The sequence below is a fragment of the Labeo rohita genome, chromosome 18 (genome assembly GCF_022985175.1).
Source record: "Labeo rohita strain BAU-BD-2019 chromosome 18, IGBB_LRoh.1.0, whole genome shotgun sequence".
Lineage (NCBI taxonomy): Eukaryota > Metazoa > Chordata > Actinopteri > Cypriniformes > Cyprinidae > Labeo > Labeo rohita.
Window position 1 is genome coordinate 20,188,396 of NC_066886.1, and position 19,784 is coordinate 20,208,179.

General features: G+C 34.9%; 1 protein-coding gene across 3 annotated transcripts in view; it reads right to left on the reverse strand.

The window, feature by feature from the left end:
• Nucleotides 1–19,784, reverse strand: part of kcnab1a (potassium voltage-gated channel subfamily A regulatory beta subunit 1a) — a 127,949-nt gene that overhangs the window by 39,151 nt on the left and 69,014 nt on the right. For all 3 annotated transcript variants that reach the window (XM_051135551.1, XM_051135553.1, XM_051135552.1), the window contains exon 2: nucleotides 7,750–7,793. In XM_051135551.1, coding sequence (XP_050991508.1) covers nucleotides 7,750–7,793 — 44 coding nt within the window. The remainder of the gene's footprint in view (nucleotides 1–7,749; nucleotides 7,794–19,784) is intronic.

The window sequence follows — 19,784 nt, forward strand, 5'->3', positions numbered from 1 at the left end:
ATTGACACCACAGTTTTAGGCAGCATGTATAAGGTCAGCATGACTGTGCAGAAACTTATTGTTAATTCCTCTCTCTCTCACTCTTTCTCTCCAGGAACATTAGTATTTTGGTCCAGCCACCTGCATGTCTCAGCTTTAAAATGTTAATAGTCTGGTGTTAACCTTCTCTGTCCGAATTTTTTCTTTGCGTAGGATGAATAATTTCGATGGAGTTTCAGATAAAGACTTTCCTAGGAGTTCCTTCAAAATGACCCTTAAGAAATGAGGTGAGAATGAACTAAAGTGAAAACTGTCCAGAGTTAAATAGTATTGACTTCACTCATATTCACTGAAGGTGTGGCCACATTAGCGCAATCTGAATGAATCAATGTCATTCAAGGATCATTCATTTGACTAAATTAAACTTGCATATTTTGAAATGGTTGGCTGGATTTCATACTCCATGCCTTTGTATGTTATTTCTCATCTAATTAACACAGGAGCTCAGTCTGTCGCCAAACACATTGATCCTAATCCTGCTGTGAATCAGTCTTGGGCATGACTGAGCTCCTGAATGCTACATCACATTCAAATCCCCTGCTGTTAGGCAGATCCATATGCAGCTAATGTAGACTGTATATAGATTACTGTTTTATTCCCCGTTCTAGACACCTCGGAACAGCAGCGGTCTAACAGGTCCTGTCTCTTGGGGGGCATCGATTTAACAAGCTGCATAGACAGAGTATGTAAAGCTAGGATAAGTTTTGCCTTTCCCTGGTATAGACATCCACAGGTATAATGGGTTTATATGAACCAGTTTGATAGGAAATTCCATAGCTGCTCAGGAATAATTCTGTTTATTACTGCTGGTATAGCATCAGTTTCAATTTCCACATCCTGACAACACCTTTTATAGCAAAAAAAAAAAAAAAAAAAAAAGTATATATATATACATATATATATATATATATATATATTATTACAATTTCATTTAATTAAAATGAGTGCTGTCAGACATTTTATATATATATATATATATATATATATATATATGAAGAGTTTAGATGCAAAACCAGCTATATCCATCTGATGTTTTTCTTTAAAATGAGCATTTCTTTCTGGCTACTTTGTATAGGTTTCTATGTAAGTACTGGCACTTCTGATTGGGCTGAGGCTGAAATTTAGTGAGTTTGAAGAAAAAGTATTTGATGGATGTATAATATGTGTCAGGAGCATTCACTCAGTATCATTATCTCATTTTTGACCGAGATGGCTTTTAGCTGGTTTTGCATCTGAACTCTTCATATATATATCCAAGTTTCATTTCTATAGTATTGTTCCTTAAGAAGATGTAAAATATGTGAGGGGTGTACTCACTTTTGTGAAATGTATTACACACACATATATATATATATATATATATATATATTATGACCCTGGCCAGAAGAGTACTCGGATAAACAGGCGTAGGTCGATCAATGCCAAACATAATCCAAAGGATGAGGCCTAGCGAATAATCCACAGACAGATAATTATCCAGGCGAGGTACAAACAGAGTCCAAATGACAAGACGAGAGCAAAATCCAAGACAGGCAGGTGATCAGGAAACAGAGAATCAGGCAAAACTAGGTGTTGAAAACAAATTTGAATGTTGAAAAAAAATTGAAAGTGTAAAGTAGTAGAAAGAACTGCATTTATGTATTTATTTGTTCATTTAAATCTTACTTGCTTTGTCTGTGTATATACACCCTCACAATCAACTTCACACTCCTTTCAAACTAGACCCCAACTGTGATGACTCAAAATCCAATTCATTAGAAAAAAAAAGAAAAAACAAAAAAAACAAAAACTCCCGTAGATGTTATCCCATTTCCCAAAAATATTTTAAATTGACACTGCCAAAAGAGTGCCAAATCAGGCACTGCCTCAGGAATACATTAAATAACTGGTCTACATCCCTTAGTAACCTGTGAGGGGACCTAACTCTTCCATCTCTCTTCCTCTCTCTCTCTCTTAAAAAAAAACAAAAAACAAAACAACAACAAAAAGAGAGATTGTTGTAATGCACCTCAAGTCTGTTTAACCTTAGCCTGAGGGACTTGATTACAAGAGCAGCAGGATGACAAAACTTTTATGGTGATGAAATTCTGAGGTGTTTACAGAAATAAACCTTTCTGGGCCTCTGAAACTTTTCCGTGAGTGACATTTTGAGGTGAGTAGGCTTTCTCCTCAGGGTGTGGGAAATGATCCAAGGGCCAACATAGGAAAAAATCAAATATTTCTTTTTTTGTGTACATATAAACATAGTGATCTTATCCCTTAGAGACAGAGCTTGAATTTACTTTACAAACCATTTTACAACTACGTCCAAGTGGCTTAGAGTCATTCAATAAGCTGATGGCCACAAGGAACAAATAACCTGGGAAAAGAAGTAAAAGTGAAAGAAAGAGAAATGAGGCTGAGAGAAAACGCTGACAGAAATATGGAGAATTGCCTAACTTCTTGGTTCTCATTTCTGCCCATCTCATTAGCTTTGATTGCACTACATTAGGGAATTGCTAATATCCCCAAGTCTGTTTTATGCTCAAAAAGCCTACTACTACTACTACATTTTGCATATCTAAGCACGATCAATAATACGCTCACACTGCTGGCCTGGGGTGTGTTTCCTGTGGAATGATGTAACTTGGTTCTTAGATGGATAAGTCGTTATAAAATGAAAAATATGATATCATTTACTCACCCTCGAGTTGTTTGCTAAACACAAAATAACATATTTTGAAGAATAACAGCTGATTGTCCAACCCGATCTTACGGCAATTTGTACATATTTTACAGGGTGGCTATGAATATGAATTCATACGACATGGCGCATACAAATTTGTACATTTTGTGAAAAATCATATGTGTTTTACGTGGTGACAACTTTGTAGGAATTTGTACGAATGACCACCCCTAATCCTGTCCCTAAACCTACCCCTCAAAGAAAACAAGGAGTAAATGTACAAACGTACAAAATCATACGAGGGAGGTCGTGCAAATTCGTATGAATTAACCACCTCGTAAAATACATACTAACTGGTCGTGAGACTGGCCCCCATTGACTGTTTGATTAAAAACATTCTTCAAAATATCTTCTTTTGTGCTCAACAGAAGGAAGAAACTCATACAGGTTTATAAAAATCTGTGGGTGAGCAAATGATAACAGAATTATCTTTGTTGGCTGAACTACTCCATTGTATTATATAACAAGCTTGCTCGGTAGCTCAGCTGGTACGGAATTGGACTTAGGATGTAGAATCCTTGGGTACGAATCCTGTGGAAAACATGACTCACGATACAAGAGATGAAAGATGAGAGAGTGAAAAACAAGCTAAAATGCCATGCGATTGTGTTTTTACATGACGTTTTACATGATGTTTTTGTTCATACTATGGAGAAGATTTAGGTGTAGTGCAGATGGTATGTTATTTTAAAACATCACAGAGCATTAGAGTTATAGCACCACTCAACGGAAAAAAAAACAGCGTCACATAAAATGTACTACATGCACGTTCATCTGTTCTGGGGAAAAAAAAAGAACACTCTTTTACCACCACTCAGTGGACATTTAACACTGAATATGTCACGAAACATACATGGCGCTACGTATTTCACGTCTTGCGAAAAAGTTCTCACAGGTATGTTTTTATCATGAGATCAGGTTGGAAGAACAGCTAATGGTCCCCACTGACTCTGGTACCTCTGGGAACTTCTTTGCAAGACACGAAATTCGTACCGATAAGTTCACTGCAGTTTCCAACAGAAACGAACACTAGAGGTGGTAAAACAGTGAGCACTTGTAATTGTTTTTGTACACAGTTATGATTACAGACTACAGCACTGTGCCCAAAAAAAATAATCTATTGTCTGCATGTCAAACCATAGGAAACTATTCTTCTAACCACAGGTCGAGAACTGTAGTTCCAATTACACAAGTACTCAATGCTGTTTGTGAATGCTGTTTGTGAACAGTATCATTGAACTAACAATAGAATGTGCAATCATAGTTGGCTAACTATACTTATGGGAAACGCACCCCAGGTGAACTGTATCTTCAGTCCTGGCATATCCTGCCCATTCAAGCCACTGAAAAAACTTTACAGGGGCTGAAAGAGAATACTGAACTTTACATTTGCTCTTGATTAAGAGAAATCACTTGAGAACTTTTGCTTTTTAAGGATGTATTTTTAATGAAATGCTCTACTAGCTATGATCTGCTCTTCAGAGTTGAATTGTGAGAAGCTGTTGGTGCATTGAGGTGTTCTCCTGCTTTGCCTAATGCAGTTTGGCAGCATCCGCGGTGGGCAGCCGTCTCTGAGTGTGCTCCCTGCCTAAACATTGGTGTAGAACCACCCGTTTTGTGCACTTATGGCATTATGGGAGATTGCCAGTTGGCAGCAAGCTGACCTTTGCATGAGACCGCTTCCTGGGCGGCTGCTCTCAATTTTGCTCATACAAAAAATTCTCCTGACCCTGTCAACTCCAACTATCATCCTCATCCAAAGAATCTTTTCCTGTAACATTGACTATTTTGGCTCATGTTTATTCAAATGTAGTTAAAAAAGAAAAAAAGACCAACTCAGACCAACAGAAAGATACAAAGACAGATTTATATAAGTCTATAGTCTTTGAATAAGGCTGAGGTGAGTCTCCTCCTATGTTCTCCAAACCCACATAGACTCTCTACTGCACACTTAACCTGCCTCTTTCTATATTTAACTCATGTTCCTTCTATACTAGAGTCAGATATCCTTTTCTCTGTCCCTAGTGTTTGATTTGAAAAATCTGAGTTACATAACAGATTCCTAACTTGTTGTGGAGACAGACGTGATGGCGCCATCACCTCGACCTGTCTGGTGTGCTCTGTGATAAATACAGATGTGACACAGCACATGAGCCATCGATTTGTCTCACAGAGCTGTGATATGACTAACATGCACTTTATGTTCTTGGAAAATGATATTCAGACATTCTAGTACTGAAACATCTGAGCTGTTCTCAGTCTCAATCTGCATGCTTTTGTTGTTCACGTTTGAATTCACGTTAAATTTAGCAATTTTTTGTTAGCTCTCTCAGTGACAAAAGTGGCGCACTTCACTTAAATTCAATTCAGACAAAATAGCTTTATTAAATGAAACGCAATTATAAAGGAGCTTTTGACCCATTCATGTTCTGTAGTGGATTCTTAGAAACAAAGAGTACAGGATGTTTTAGATCAATGCTTCTCAGATGGTTTCACTTCAGGACCCAGATGATTTGAATCAGACATCACATGGCAATGAAATTGTTTATATTATGTAAAAGTGTTCTTTTGATGTATTATGCTGATAATTTCATAAGCAATGTTTTTGATTGTTGAAACTGAACCCATATTTAATATGGCCTGGGTCATATTTTCCTTGATTTTGCATTGGTTTTTTTCAAGTTTTTTTGAGGACGAAAGTATGTTAAGCAACCTGTCTCTGTTGGAATATGCTTAATTTTGCTAGTTTTGACCAAATGACAAATGTAATCTTTTGAATCATTTGAAACTCTTGGATCTGACACTTTTTGCATTACAAGTTACATTATGAGCATGCCACCAATTTATTTATTCAGCTGATTCATTAAAAAACACAGTTGTTCACCCAAACAAAATACTTTCTTCTTGATGTATTGATAGACTCTTTCTGCAGGAAAGTTTGCATTAATAAGTGTGTCACTAATTCATTTACCCAAATGATTTGTTAAAAAAAGACATAAAAAATAAATAAATAAATGTAGCTTTTGAAGGTGTTCATCAAAATGATTAGTTTAGATTTGTTTACCGATTAGTGACCCTTTCTGCAGGACAGGTTACATCATAAGTGTGTCACTGATTCAACTGCTGAACTGATTCCCTAAAAATTGTTATGAATAAACAGTTGTTTCTTCTAAATGAATCATTTGAATCTGTTTACCAAAAACATCTGTTTACTGATTAAATCAGGGACTCTTTCCGCAGGACAGTTTACATTATAAGCATGTCACTGATTCATTTACCCAACTGATTTGTAAAAGTCATTCACTGAAAAAAATAATACATTTTTGAATTTGTTTACCAAAATTATTAGTTTAGATCTGAGTCATCATGAATAAGCAATTGCTTCTTCTAAATAAATCATCTGAATATGTTTACCAAAAAGATTTGTTCAGATTTGTTCACTGATTCCTTGTGTTACATTATGAGTGTGCCACTGATTCATTTACTCAACTGATTCCTTAAAAACTGATTTGTCATGAATCAACAATTTTTATTTCTAAATGAATCATTTGAATATGTTTACCAAAAAGATTTTTTTAAATTTGTTCTCTGACTTCTTTAGTGACCCTTTCTGCATGACGTTACATTATGAGTGCGTCGCTGATTCATTTACTCAACTGATTCCTTAAAAACTGATCTGTCATGAATAGACAATTGTTTCTTCTAATTGAATCATTTGAATATGTTTACCAAAAAGATTAGTTCAGATTTGTTCACTGATTTCTTTAGTGACCCTTTCTGCAGGACCGGTTACATTTTGAGTGCATCACTGATTCATTTACTCAACTGATTTAGTAAAAAACTGATTTGTTATGAATAGACAATTGTTTCTTCTAAATGAATAATTTTAATATGTTTACCAAAAAGATTAGTTCAGATTTGTTCACTGATTCCTTCAGTGACCCTTTCTGCATGACATGTTATATTATAAATGTGTGACGATGATTCATTTACTCAAATGATTCCTTAAAAAATTGATTTGTCATGAATAGACAATAGTTTCTTCTAAATGAATCATTTGAATGAATTTTGTTTACCAAAAAGATTTGTTTAGATTTGTTCACTGATTCCTTTAGTGACCCTGATTCATTCACTCAACCAATTCCCTAGTCATCACAAATAAACTATTGTTTCTTCTCAATGAATCTTTTGAATTTTTTCCAATTTGTTCAGTGAATTGTTCTGCAAGGACAGGTTACATTAATAAGCTAATCACTGATTTGTTTACTCAATTGATGTATTTAAAACAGATACTTCATATTTTTGCCAAAATGCATGTGCCTACAAGTACACTAAGCAGGAATGTTGTAAAGATTGCCAGTTGTAAACCACTGTTGTATAGGAGCATACATGATAGTTTTATTTTGGGCTCTGTCACTTTTTTATTGACATACAGGTGAAGAGTGGGAGAGAGAAAGAGAAAACGAGAGAGAAGAATGGGATCATGACCAGACACAGGCCAGGTTCAAACCTGTGTCTCCTACATGAGCATCGCATTCTGAGCTATTTATCTTCCTGGATATTTTTATATTTAGTAACAAACATACACTATAGTGGCCATATTTTAAAAGACACACACAGGCATACGGAGTCCCTGTAGCGTTGGCCTGCTTCACTCTGAAAGCTGAGTCTGCCTTTTGTCGTCTCAGAGGTACCGAAGCTGACTGGCCCACTCCGGTTACCAGACTTCAGCTTTTGTAATTGCGTTCATATATCCCACTGTTCAAGTCCCAGTCCTCCTTTCCCAGACATCAAGAGCCAGATTGTGTGTGTGTGTGTTTTATGAAAAAAGGAAAATGCTAGAGAATCAGCGTGGTTTCATGATTAATGAACTGTTAAACAGTACCAAACACTGCAAAAATTGTCTGTGCTGCTATCTGCTGATTTACTGCACCAAAAACATACAGCATATGGAAATATCTTCTTCGATATAATGTAATACTCACCCAGACCGAGGCATGATACTCGCAGTCCAGATTTCCCGAGGTTCCTAGACAGACAGAAGTAGAGAGAGAGAGAGAAGGGAGAGAAAATAAAACATTTATATTAGATTTGACATTGGTGTCCATCTGGCTCAGGCTTCATGGAGCTAAACAGCATTTTCATGACCAAGCTGGACGTATATTATGAAGTGGCTAATTTATATACATTTGTACAACCTCACTCTTTTTCTTTGAGGGGTAGATTTAGGGCGGTCATTCTTACAAATTCCTACAAATTTGCCACCTTGTAAAATGCGTACAATTTTTCACAAAACGTACAAATTTGTACTAGTCCGGTCATGCAAATTAGCCATCTCGTTAAAAAAAACCTAAAATATGAAGATTCTAGCTGAAACACATGAAATACTAATACAAAAATGCCAACAAATGTGTCAAATGTCAAAAATTGTAATATAAACTAGTGTTGTATAAGAAAATTAATTTATTAATTATTAATTAAGTAATTATAGTTTTAACCAGTGTTAAACTAGAGCTGCATGAGATGAAGCTGAACAGTGATTCAAAACCAGTAAATTATCTTTGCTGTCAGGTTAATTATTATTTTAGTATTTAGGAGACATATTATGTTTTTTATTAACATTTTAAATATTTTTAAATATTTCTATACTTTCCATTTTCATTTAAATTTTAAAACTTTAGTAATTTTGTTGTGTTTTTGTCATTTTTTTTTTTAATGTCCATATAGTTTATTTTATATTTTTATTATTTTTAAATTTAGCTTCAGTTTTAGTAATTTGAGTACATCATGAAAAGAAGAATAATTATTTAATTTTATTATAGTTAATGTTTCAAACTATTTTTAATTAATTTAATTTAAATTAATATTGCTTAAAAGAAACATTAACTGAAATAAAATTTTATGTTAATTCACAGTACATGAACTAATGTTAACAGATACAACTTTAATTTATGATTACAATAAATGATTAAATCATTATTATGATTTTACAAGATTAATTTATGACAACAGTGCACCTCAAAAATCCACATAATAACAGGAGTTCTGACCTTTGTCACCAAAAGTACTTTTTCGTTGCCTTTTTTCCCTATCATGTTTTAAAAATGATCATAAATTATATATCAATTTAAAGTTTAAAACCTCAAAACTCATCCTTTGAAACCCATTTTCAAATCTGACATTGTATTACCATCGAAATGGTACTTTAAAATCATATTAGAAAATACAGGCTATTTGTTCATGAATTTTAACAATTTAAGTTTAGATAGTGCACTTTCACGTCTGTGTTCAAAAATGGGGGTGACAGTTAAAGGGCTAATATTAACTAAGATTAATGAATATTATATAAATCTTGTTCATGTTAAATAATATAGTTAGTTAATGTTAACAGATGAAACCTTATTGTAAAGTTTTACCATTGGGTTTAATCATGAAAAAGGCTAAGCTGTTCTCAATATTCGTTGATGAGGCAATTTTTGAACCATGGTAACCACAAATTAACCATAGTTTTAAAACTATGATTTGGGTCCAGATGGTGTATAGTAGTTACAGAAATCTAAATACAGAAAACAAAAGCACTGGCAATGTGTTAATAAAGCATAAAATATGTTTCTGGTCATAGTCTAAAACAGCACCACTTAGCTTTAGTAATGCAGTTTGCTAAATCCCATAAACAGTTAAAAAAAAAAAACTCCACAGCAAGTGTGAAGACTTTCAGGACAGCTGTGTGAACACCATGAACCAGATAAAAGGGAATTCATTGTTTTTAATAAGATTTATTGATATCAAGTGGGTTGGGATTAGCGACAAACTTTGCAGGGAGCACAGTAAAACTGCTGACAGAGAGCGAAAATGAGGATGAGCAAGAGAGAGAAAATGCAAGTGGGTGCATTCTGCAGTGAGAGTGTATTACCACTGTGCTACTATCAGTATGAATTTATTTCTCTGCATCAAGGCCAGAGAACGAAGGTGCGGGATAATAACAGATTCACCGTGCTGCAGATAATAAACCTGCATGTGTGACAGATTACACATGCCTAATGCACAACCAGTGCCTGAGAACTTACACAGCACGTTCTGTAATATACAGCCTGTCGCTACCATTAGTTTCCAAGGATCCATCTGTCAACTTGTGACAGTTCATAACAACATTAAGTTGAAGAGTGTGACGGAGGAAATAGCACAATCTGCTTTCAAGACCCAGACCAAGGTAGAAAGAAGCAGAAACAATAACATGACCACAAGGACTAAATATTTTGTGTGGATGTTTGTTGCAAACAACATTTCATACAGAAGAAAAGGTTTCCTATGGACCTACAGTACTCAAAACGGCACACAAAGTCATTCATCAATTTTTATTTTTTTCCAGTACATTAAAGGAATAGTTCACTTAAAAATGAAAATTCTGTCATTAATTACTCGCCCTCGTGTCGTTCCAAACCCGTAAGACCTTTGTTCATCTTCAGAACACAAATTAAGATATTTTTGATGAAATCCGAGAGCTTTCTGACCCTGCGTAGACAGCAACACATCTGAAACATTCAAGGCCCAGAACAGAAATAAGGACATTGTTAAACGTCAGTCTTATCAGTCTTCGATTCACATTCATGAGAGTACACAAGAGAAGAAATTGTTGAATAAAGTTGTTGTTTTTGTTTTTGTTACGTACAAAAAGTATTTTCGTAGCTTTATAAAATTATGATGAAACAACTGATGTCACATGTATTATTTTAAGGATGATTTTACTACCTTTTTGGTACTTGAATATGTCAGTCACGTTGCTGTCTGTGCAGGGTCAGAAAGCTCTTGGATTTTATCAAAAATATCTTGATTTGTATTCCAAGATGACCGAAGGTCTTGCCAGGTTGTAACGTTATGAGGGTGAGTAATCAATGACAGAATTTCCTTTTTTTTTGGTAAACTATCCCTTAAATATTAGGCATCATGAATTGCAACAGTTGCCAAATTTAATAATCATATTCAAATTCATAATTGTTAATAATTTGAATAAAATAAGTGGGATTGTGGGAAGGTGGGGGGAAAAATAATATTGTATGCAATATTTTATTTTTTATTTATGTATTTATTTTTTAATACTGGCCTATACATTCAACAAGCATGTATTCAACTGATCAAAAGTGACAAAAACATAATGTTACAAAAAATTTGTCTTTTGGCATTATTTACCAAAGAATCCTAAAAAATTTATTTTGGTCTCCACAAAACTGTTAAGCAGCAAAAACTATTTTCAGCATTGATAATGATAAGAACCATTATAAAAAATTGAATAACTGTATTTTTGAGCACTAAATGCAGCCTTGGTGAGCATATACAGTTGAGGTCAAAAGTTTACATACACCTAAATGTTAATTATTTTACCAAAAATAAGAGGGATCATACAAAATTCATGTTATTTTTTTTATTTAGTACTGACCTGAATAAAACATTTTACATGAAAGATGATTACATATAGTCCACAAGAGAAAATAATATAGTTGAATTTATAAAAACGACCCTGTTCAAAAGTTTACATATGCTTGGTTCTTAATACTGTGTTGTTATCTGACTGATCCACAGCTGTGTTTTTTGTTTAGTGATAATTGTTCATGAGTCCCTTGTTTGTCCTGAACTGTTCTTTCTTCAGTTCTCACAACATTTTTTGTTTTTCAGCAGTTCTGTGTATTTGAACCCTTTCCAACAATGACTGTATGTAATTACTTTGTCTTCTGGGAAACAAGTATCTTCTGTGGATCATCATCAGGTAACAACAGAATTAAGAATCAAGCAAATGTAAACTTTTAGATGGAGTCATTTTTATGAACTCAACTATTATTTTCTCTTGTGGACTATATGTAAATGTCTTTCATATTAAATATTTTATTCAGGTCAGTACTGAATAAAAACAAACATGCATTTTGATTGATTCCTCCTATTTTTGGTAAAATAACATTTTGCAGATTCTGCCAGGTGTATGTAAACTTTTGACCTCACCTGTACTGCAGGGTGATACTAAATTAAAACTCACAAGTTCGCCTGCCCATCCAGTCCTGATGGCCAATGGTAAACAAACTTGGCTTACTGTCCTTAATGGAGGCTCGAACCTGAGGCTTGGCTTGAGTGCCGAGTTCAACCCCCCCATTGCGATATTACCTAGAGGGAGAATAACAGAAATAGAGGAGGAGAAGGGGAGGTGGAGGGATGCCGGAAAAACTGAGGCTGGGATGGTGCAATGAGAGCTGCTTATATAAGCTCGTAATGATGATTGACAGGACTGAATGATTTCGCTCCTCCCGAACCTACGTTTGGAACTTCATTAAATAAATAAATACATACATAAAATCATTTATTTATATTTATTTATTTATTTATTTTAAGATTTCATCTGTTAGCGCACATGTGGTTGTGCATTCAGTGAGCTGGGGTGAATTTGTATTTTGTAACTGACAGCACTGCAGAAGAAAGCTATCTATCACTGAAACAATCAGAGGACAAAAATGATTTGGTTTCAGTCAAATTGAGAAAGACGTTTAAGATTACATTAAAGCGTCTGCTCAAAATAAGCTGCACCAAAGACAAATGGAGTGTTGCGCACTGCAGAAAAACAGAGAAGCATGACCACAACAACCACAGCACAGCTCAAGAAAACGAGTTCTAGTGTTGTAGGGGACAGCATGTAATGTATAATTCTCTGTGTATTGTACATCTACAATGTGAATGTCAATCTGCACTGACAGTATCAAACAGGGCAGAACCATCCAGAGACTTATACACACATACACACACACAACATATCATAGTTAAAGTGAGGATGTTTAAGCCTGCAAGTGAGATAGAGGTGCTAAAATCAGTAGACTGAGTTTAAACGATGTAATTAATCATCATAATCATGCTCTTTAAAGGCACTCCTGCAGGCCGTCTGGTCAGCGGCTCTAAGGGGAATGAAGCAGTTACTGCACCAGCAGTTCCTTTCAGCAGACTTGCGCTGATCGCTCGACATGTTTCTCAATGAATAATTAAGGGAGTAAAGCAGATGTATTGTTCTGACGTCAAACAGCATCAGAAAGTATTGTATAGCATAGCGATTCAAAATAAAGAACTGACTGAACAATTAGGAGTGTTTTTCAGAAGACTGCTCATGTGAGATCAGGGATATGCAACTCCTCAGATTACAACGACATAGATTAGTACAAAACACACACACACACACTCACTCAGATATACATTCTACAAACGTAAATGTTCCTGGGTGTGTGTATGACAGACACATTTAGAAAAATAACACAAATTTATCTGGTTGTCTACAAGGAGTACACATAATAATTACTGTCTTAAGGCCAGCATAAAATGAAAAAAGCAAGCAAAGGGAACAAATATAAAGACACTTCTATCTGAAAACTCTTCTAAGCAAATGCACTTCTTTTTCTTCCAATGAAGGGAAATCTGTTTCAGCATGCCATGACATTTTGGACAATGCCATGCTTTCAACTTTGTGGGAAAAGTTTGGGGAAGGCACTTTTCTATTCCAGCATAATCGGGCAATGTCCGTAAGGACACGGTTGGATGAATTTGGCGTGAAAGAACTTTTCTGGCCCGCACAGAGCCCTGACCTCAGCCCCATCGAACACCTTTGGGATGAACTGGAACAGAGATTGTGAGCCAGGCCTTCTCGTCAAACATCAGTGCCTGACTTTGCAAATGCACTGTGGGCAAAACTTTCCACAGAAATTCTCAAAAATCTTGTGAAAAGTCTTCCCAGAAGATGCCATTACAGCTGCAAATGATGGACCAACTCCATATTAATGTCTATGTATTTAGAAACATTAAAGTCCCTGTTGGTGTAATGGCCAGTTGTCCAAATACTGTTCCCATATAGTGTATATTCTATTTAATAACACTAACCTTGTATATAATGTACTATTTATTAAAGCCAAGTAATGTTGTACAATATACCGCGATAAACCTATTTACTAAAATTTATTAGCCAGAAAATTATAAATACACAACACAGTATTTCTATAAGAAAGGAAATAAATAGCCTATAATAAATTAATTCTTTATCAAATCTAATTATCCTTTATAAATTCATTAGACATGCTTTTGATTATTAAAATGTAATGGAATGATTAAAATAGAATCCAGAAAATTCATGGAAAACAGAGATTCACAAACAAAACTGAAAAATAATAAAACATATTTCATAGGGCCTTAAAAACATGTAACTTTTGTTAAACTTTTAATAAATTTCAATTAATTAGACATGCTTTTTGATAAATATTTTTTAATGTAACCATTAAAATAGAGTATTAAAATTAAAATGGAATTTATGAAAAATAAAACAGATTTCATAGGGCCCTCTTAGTAGAAGTATCATGACATTTTAGTCAGGTATCGTATCGAAGTCAGAATTTTGGTATCGTGACAACACTAAAGCCAAATATAAATGTCATCAAAGTAGTGTTTTATACACATTCTTCATTTATTCAAAAGCAATAACTGTAAGAATGCAAAAAATAGAAACTCACAAATCCTATTTAAGTAATTTTAAGATTTAACATCTGAGCCAGGGCTGAAGATGCAGTGGATTACGTTTGTTTGTGAATGGAATGCGCCTCCCAGTCTACATATATCCGTCTATGTTCGCGTAAATCATTTGTGATCCAGCTTCACTAACAGCAGAAGTGAGTATAAGGGTTTTTTTTATTAATCTTTGCGATCGCCTTTGCTAATAATGTGCTAGTTAGCAAGTTTAGCAGCTAAACGGGGCTAAAGTAAACAGGCTCATCACTCCACAAAGAGAAAAGAGGTCATTTATTAGGCAAATAACAAACTAAAACAACTAAATAGTCTTTTTTCACACATAATAATAAAAAACTAATAAATAAACTAGGGGTGCAACGATACACATATTCGTATCGAACCGTTCTGTACAAGGCTTTCGGTTTGCATGTCTCGGCCTCAAACGCCACGCCCATGGAACATTGGCTAAGGTACAATTAGCTGGAAACCCTTGAGGAGTTTTAAAGTCATCGTCGTATTTGTTAGATTATACAGGATTTCCGGGAGAGGCGTGTGTAGCGGTCTCTGCCTGGAAACAAAAATGCCAGTGGTGCCAAACCCCCTCACGAAAGAGGAAAGCCGTCGTGTTTAAAACTGTGACAACGAGCGCTTATCAGGATCAACTAAACGCTGGATTTTCAAAAGTATATGAAAATTTTAAAGTTCGCAGCATAGAATCTTTAAAATATGTCTGAGAGTTTTACACACATGGCTTTACACACATTTACTAAACATGACTAAACATCCCCACTGAAAAAAAAAACAGCTAAAACCAGCCTAGGCTGGTTGGCTGGTCTTAACTGGTTTAAGCTGGAAGTAGCTGGTTTTAGCTGGTCTTCCAGCCTGGCCAAAATCCAGCTACTGCAGTGGTCCAAAAAAAAAAAAAAAAAAAAAAAAAAAAAAGTGGCCAAAACCCCTCTAAAACCAGCCTGCTGACCAGCTATGACCAGCTAAAACCAGCCTGGTTGACCAGCTAAAGCCAATCAACCTGGTTTTAGCTGGGGTTTTTTTCAGCAGGGATGGATGCTAACAAGTGGATAAATGGAACTACAGAGGTTATTGGGGACATTAAACATCACACCAACACACAATTTAAATTCACATCTCGCACACTTCGATGCCTTTTGAATGGAAGATATACACTCGTTTCGAAATGGAATCATGGCGGAATATCCTGTGATGTTCACTTCACAGGGCACACACAGTCAAATAGAACAAACGTTGTACGTGATAAGAGATACATACAAAATATGCAAAGCAGGGGGGTGGGAGGACTAGAGTTGGGAAACGCCGCACTTGACCACTTTCACAGTCTCATTGTGATTATAATCGTGCTCTTGCAACCATAGATATGTATAGATGCCCCATTTGACCGCTCCAAGCATGTAGATGTGTCCGCAATCTAGGAATGGTCAACTTGACGTCATTCGCCATACTATAGGTTCACAGACCAACGGCTGTGCAGGATTGGGGGATTTGGAATATTCAGTGATTGCTATGGTGAATGACGTAAAGTTGACCATTCCAATATGGCAGATGACTTACGTATAGCAGCCCATAGAGAAAGTCTCTAATGAGGCATCTGCATATATATCTATGCTTAAAATGACTCCAAAAAAAAAAAAAAAAAAAAAAAACTTTTTTAAAAAAACCTAAAAGAGATGCAAGAAGCTTAATGGTGCTGACATTGAAGTCTTGTTACTATGGTGTAGTTTGTTTATGACGTCGAGGCTTCAAAATTTATAAAAGTTTTAATTTGTGCAGATTACCATGATGAACTAAATATGTAAGTATCATATTTTGTTGTTCACAAAGCTTATTTTCTGCAATAATCCAATCCTGTTGGGTTTTTGTTGAGGGAACCAGTGTGACGCTAACTTATAGGCTTGCCTATAAAAATACATCATCACATCGGGGTTTTATTTAAACTCAGTAGGTTCAAGGGAGGCAAGAGAGATGTTGTAACTTCAACTGTGTCGGTTTTGAACACTGTCAAATTAGCCATTTGTACACTAATTAATGTCATTTTTTTTCCCCTTTCCTGGCCCAAAACAGAATCAAAGAGTTCTACTGCAGGCAGAGACCTAGATACACTCATTACTTCAACCACAGTCAGTTCAAGGAGTTTACTGTAACCATGCTCTCTCCCTGCTGTTTTCCTGATGAGGCTGTGTGCAAATGTGTGTGTATGTGTGTGCATGTAAATGGCGTAAAATTTAGTTGGAAGCTGAACTGTCATGATTACTTTAGAGAACATAACCCATAATCTGAAAAGAACCGAGTGAATCAGCCTCATGCAGTATTCATGGAGCAATAATCAAGGAACAGTTCTCTCACCCATTGTCTCTACGATCTGTCATAATAAAGTAATGCGGTATAAAATGATGGTGTAAAGTGGAGATGTGATTTGGGTCAATGCGATCCTGACCTCTGGTGATTCTGAGACCCCAGGTGCATCCTCTGGAAGCAGTTTGAGTGCACATGTGCATGTAAGTGTGCTATCTGCTTATGTGCCTCAGCATCTGTTTGTATGTGTATATGAGTGTGTTTGTATGCACTTGGTTTTTCCAGAACAACACACCTGAGCCCTAGTTTGGTTTATGTTGTTTATCATTGCATTTTCAGGGTCAACCACAGTTCCTGCAGGACGTAGTTCATGTCACATCTACAGTTTTGCTCTACTCGAATCAGTTCTGTAATCTCAGATTTACAATCCATCCATTTCATTCAGTCTCTCTTGACTCTTTTCCAGCATTGAATGTCATACTGGTGTGTCAGATCCATGTGCCGTGGTGTTCTACATGAAATTGATGTGCCAGAGGAATTGTAACGGGTTTTTCATGAAGGTTACAGTCACCGCATGCTATACTTAGAGAATCGCTGTCTCTTCAGACGTGCATCTTTGACCAGTACGAGCCTAATTAGGTAAGAAGTCCCTGTGCACATGAAACATTACTTCATGTTTCATAGCAGAGAGACGCAGAAGGTATGGTGATGTGAGAAAAGCTGGTGAAGAACAGCACGATATAGTTATTATTTAAGTGACAAAGACAGAAGATATGAATTTGATGAAATAAAGTGAATGAGAGGATAGAATAAGAGAAAAAAAAATGGAAAGAAAAAGACATAGTAAGAGGCATATACAGCAGTGTTTGGCTGGTTTGACTCTGCCAGTATTCTGATGTGTCAGGGGAGACCCCATCTGTCATCGTTAGAAAACTGTCTGCATCTCTCACGTGCAAACACATGCTACCGATACTCTTACCAAGGAAATATCCGTTCTCTACTGACTAGCCATAAAAGACATAGATACTGTCATTTCATAAAACATATAATTTTGTGAAGCATGATATTTTTGTTAATGGATAAAAATGAAGAAAATTGCAAAACCTATGGAAGCCCGTTTCCACCACAGAATAAAAAATAATAATAATAAAATAAAAAAAAAAGACTTTTTTGCGACTTTTTATCTCACAATTCTTCAAGTAATAAAGTCAGAATGAGAAATGAAGTCAGAAATTATGTTTATTAGGTTTATATCTCACAATTCTGAGAAAAAAGTCAGAACTGTGAGTTTATGTATCGCAATTGTGTGTTTTAAAGTAAATTCTGAGAAAGAAAAAAAAAAGTATTTTTCCCCCTCAGAACTGGACTTTATAACTCACAATTCTGACTTTATATCTCACAATTATATTTTTATTATATCTCGCAATCACTATATTTTTAAGTGATATCTTGTGAGTTATAAAAACATTTTTTTTTCAGAATTGCAAGTTACAACTCTGGCTTTAGAACACAAAATTTCTTTAACATAGTTCTGAGAAAAAAGTCTGAATTGCTTGTTTATATCTTGCGATTCAGAATTAATTTCTCAGAATTGCAAGTTTATATCTCGCAATTAACTTTATTTCTCGCAATTGCGAGTATATATTGCAGAATTCTGACATTATATCTCAAAATTCCGACAAAATAGTCAGAATTGCCTGTTTATATCTCGCAATTTAGACTTCATTTCTCAGAATTGCGAGTTTATATCCTGCAGTTCTGACTTTACAACTCACAGTTGTTCATTTATATCTCACAATTCTTCAAAAAAAAGTCAGAACTGCCTGTTTATATTTCGCAATTCAGACTTCATTTATCAGAACTGTGAGTTTATATCTCACAATTCTGACTTTATTTCTTGCAACTGCAAGTTTATATTCCACAATTCTGATTTTATAACTCGCAACTGCGAGTTTATCTCACAATTCTGAGAAAAAAAAGAGTCAAAATTGGCTGTTCATATCTCGCAATTCAGACTTCATTTATCATAATTGCAAGTTTATATCTCGCAATTGACTTTATTCCTCAGAATTGTGGGTTCATATATCTTGCAATTCCGAATTTTTTTCTTGCAATTGCGAGTTTACATCCTGCAATTCTGACTTTACGACTCACAACTGTTAATTTATATCTCACAATTCTTCAGACTTCATTTATCAGAACTGCAAGTTTATATTCCGCAATTCAGATTTTATAACTCACAATTGCAAATTTATCTCACAATTCTGAGGGAAAAAAAAGTCAAAATATATCTCGCAATTGACTTTATTTCTCGCCATTTCGAGATTATATCCCACAATTCTGACATTATATCTCACAATTCTGAGAAAATAGTCCGATTTTCTTGTTTATATCTCGCAATTCAGACTTCATTTCTCAGAATTGCGAGTTTATATATCTTGCAATTCTGACTTTACAACTCACAACTGTGAAAAAAGTCAGCAATTTTGAGAAAAATGTCAGAACTGTGAGATTAAAAAAATATATATTCAGTGACAGAAATGGCCTCCACACAAAGCACACTGGACAGATAATAATAATAATAATAATAATAATAATAATAATAATAAATACAAAACATCAACTGACCAATGTTTTCCTGTTTAATAATAATAATAACATAAAAATAATAATATAATGATGATTGTTATTATTGTTGTTGTTATTATTATTATTATTATTATTATTATTAATAGCATTCCTATTAATTTCTGATTTATCAAACATAAATGATTTATCAAAAGAACCAACATCTTTTTGTGAGATTATTTGTCTGAAAAGTGTTATGCTATGCTTTTTTATAAGAAATGCCACTTGATTTGACATTTTGTTATATGATGCAGTGAAATACATTTTATACATTTTAAGTGTCGCTTAGGCTTTCAAATAGGTTTTGGAGCCACTGTACACTTGAAAAACAAAACGGAGCACTAAGAATTTTGCCTCTTGATTTAATAATGTCCACCCAAACAACAAAGGTCAGCTGTCACAATCAATTTCAGAAAAAAAATATGATGCAATATCTATGCCCTCATTCACACAATGTTCTTTCACTGGCTTTGCTTCCTGTCAAAACAAAGCAATGAATGAAATCTTAAGTTAAAAATAAGCCATAGTGTGACACTCTACTTAATGAAGT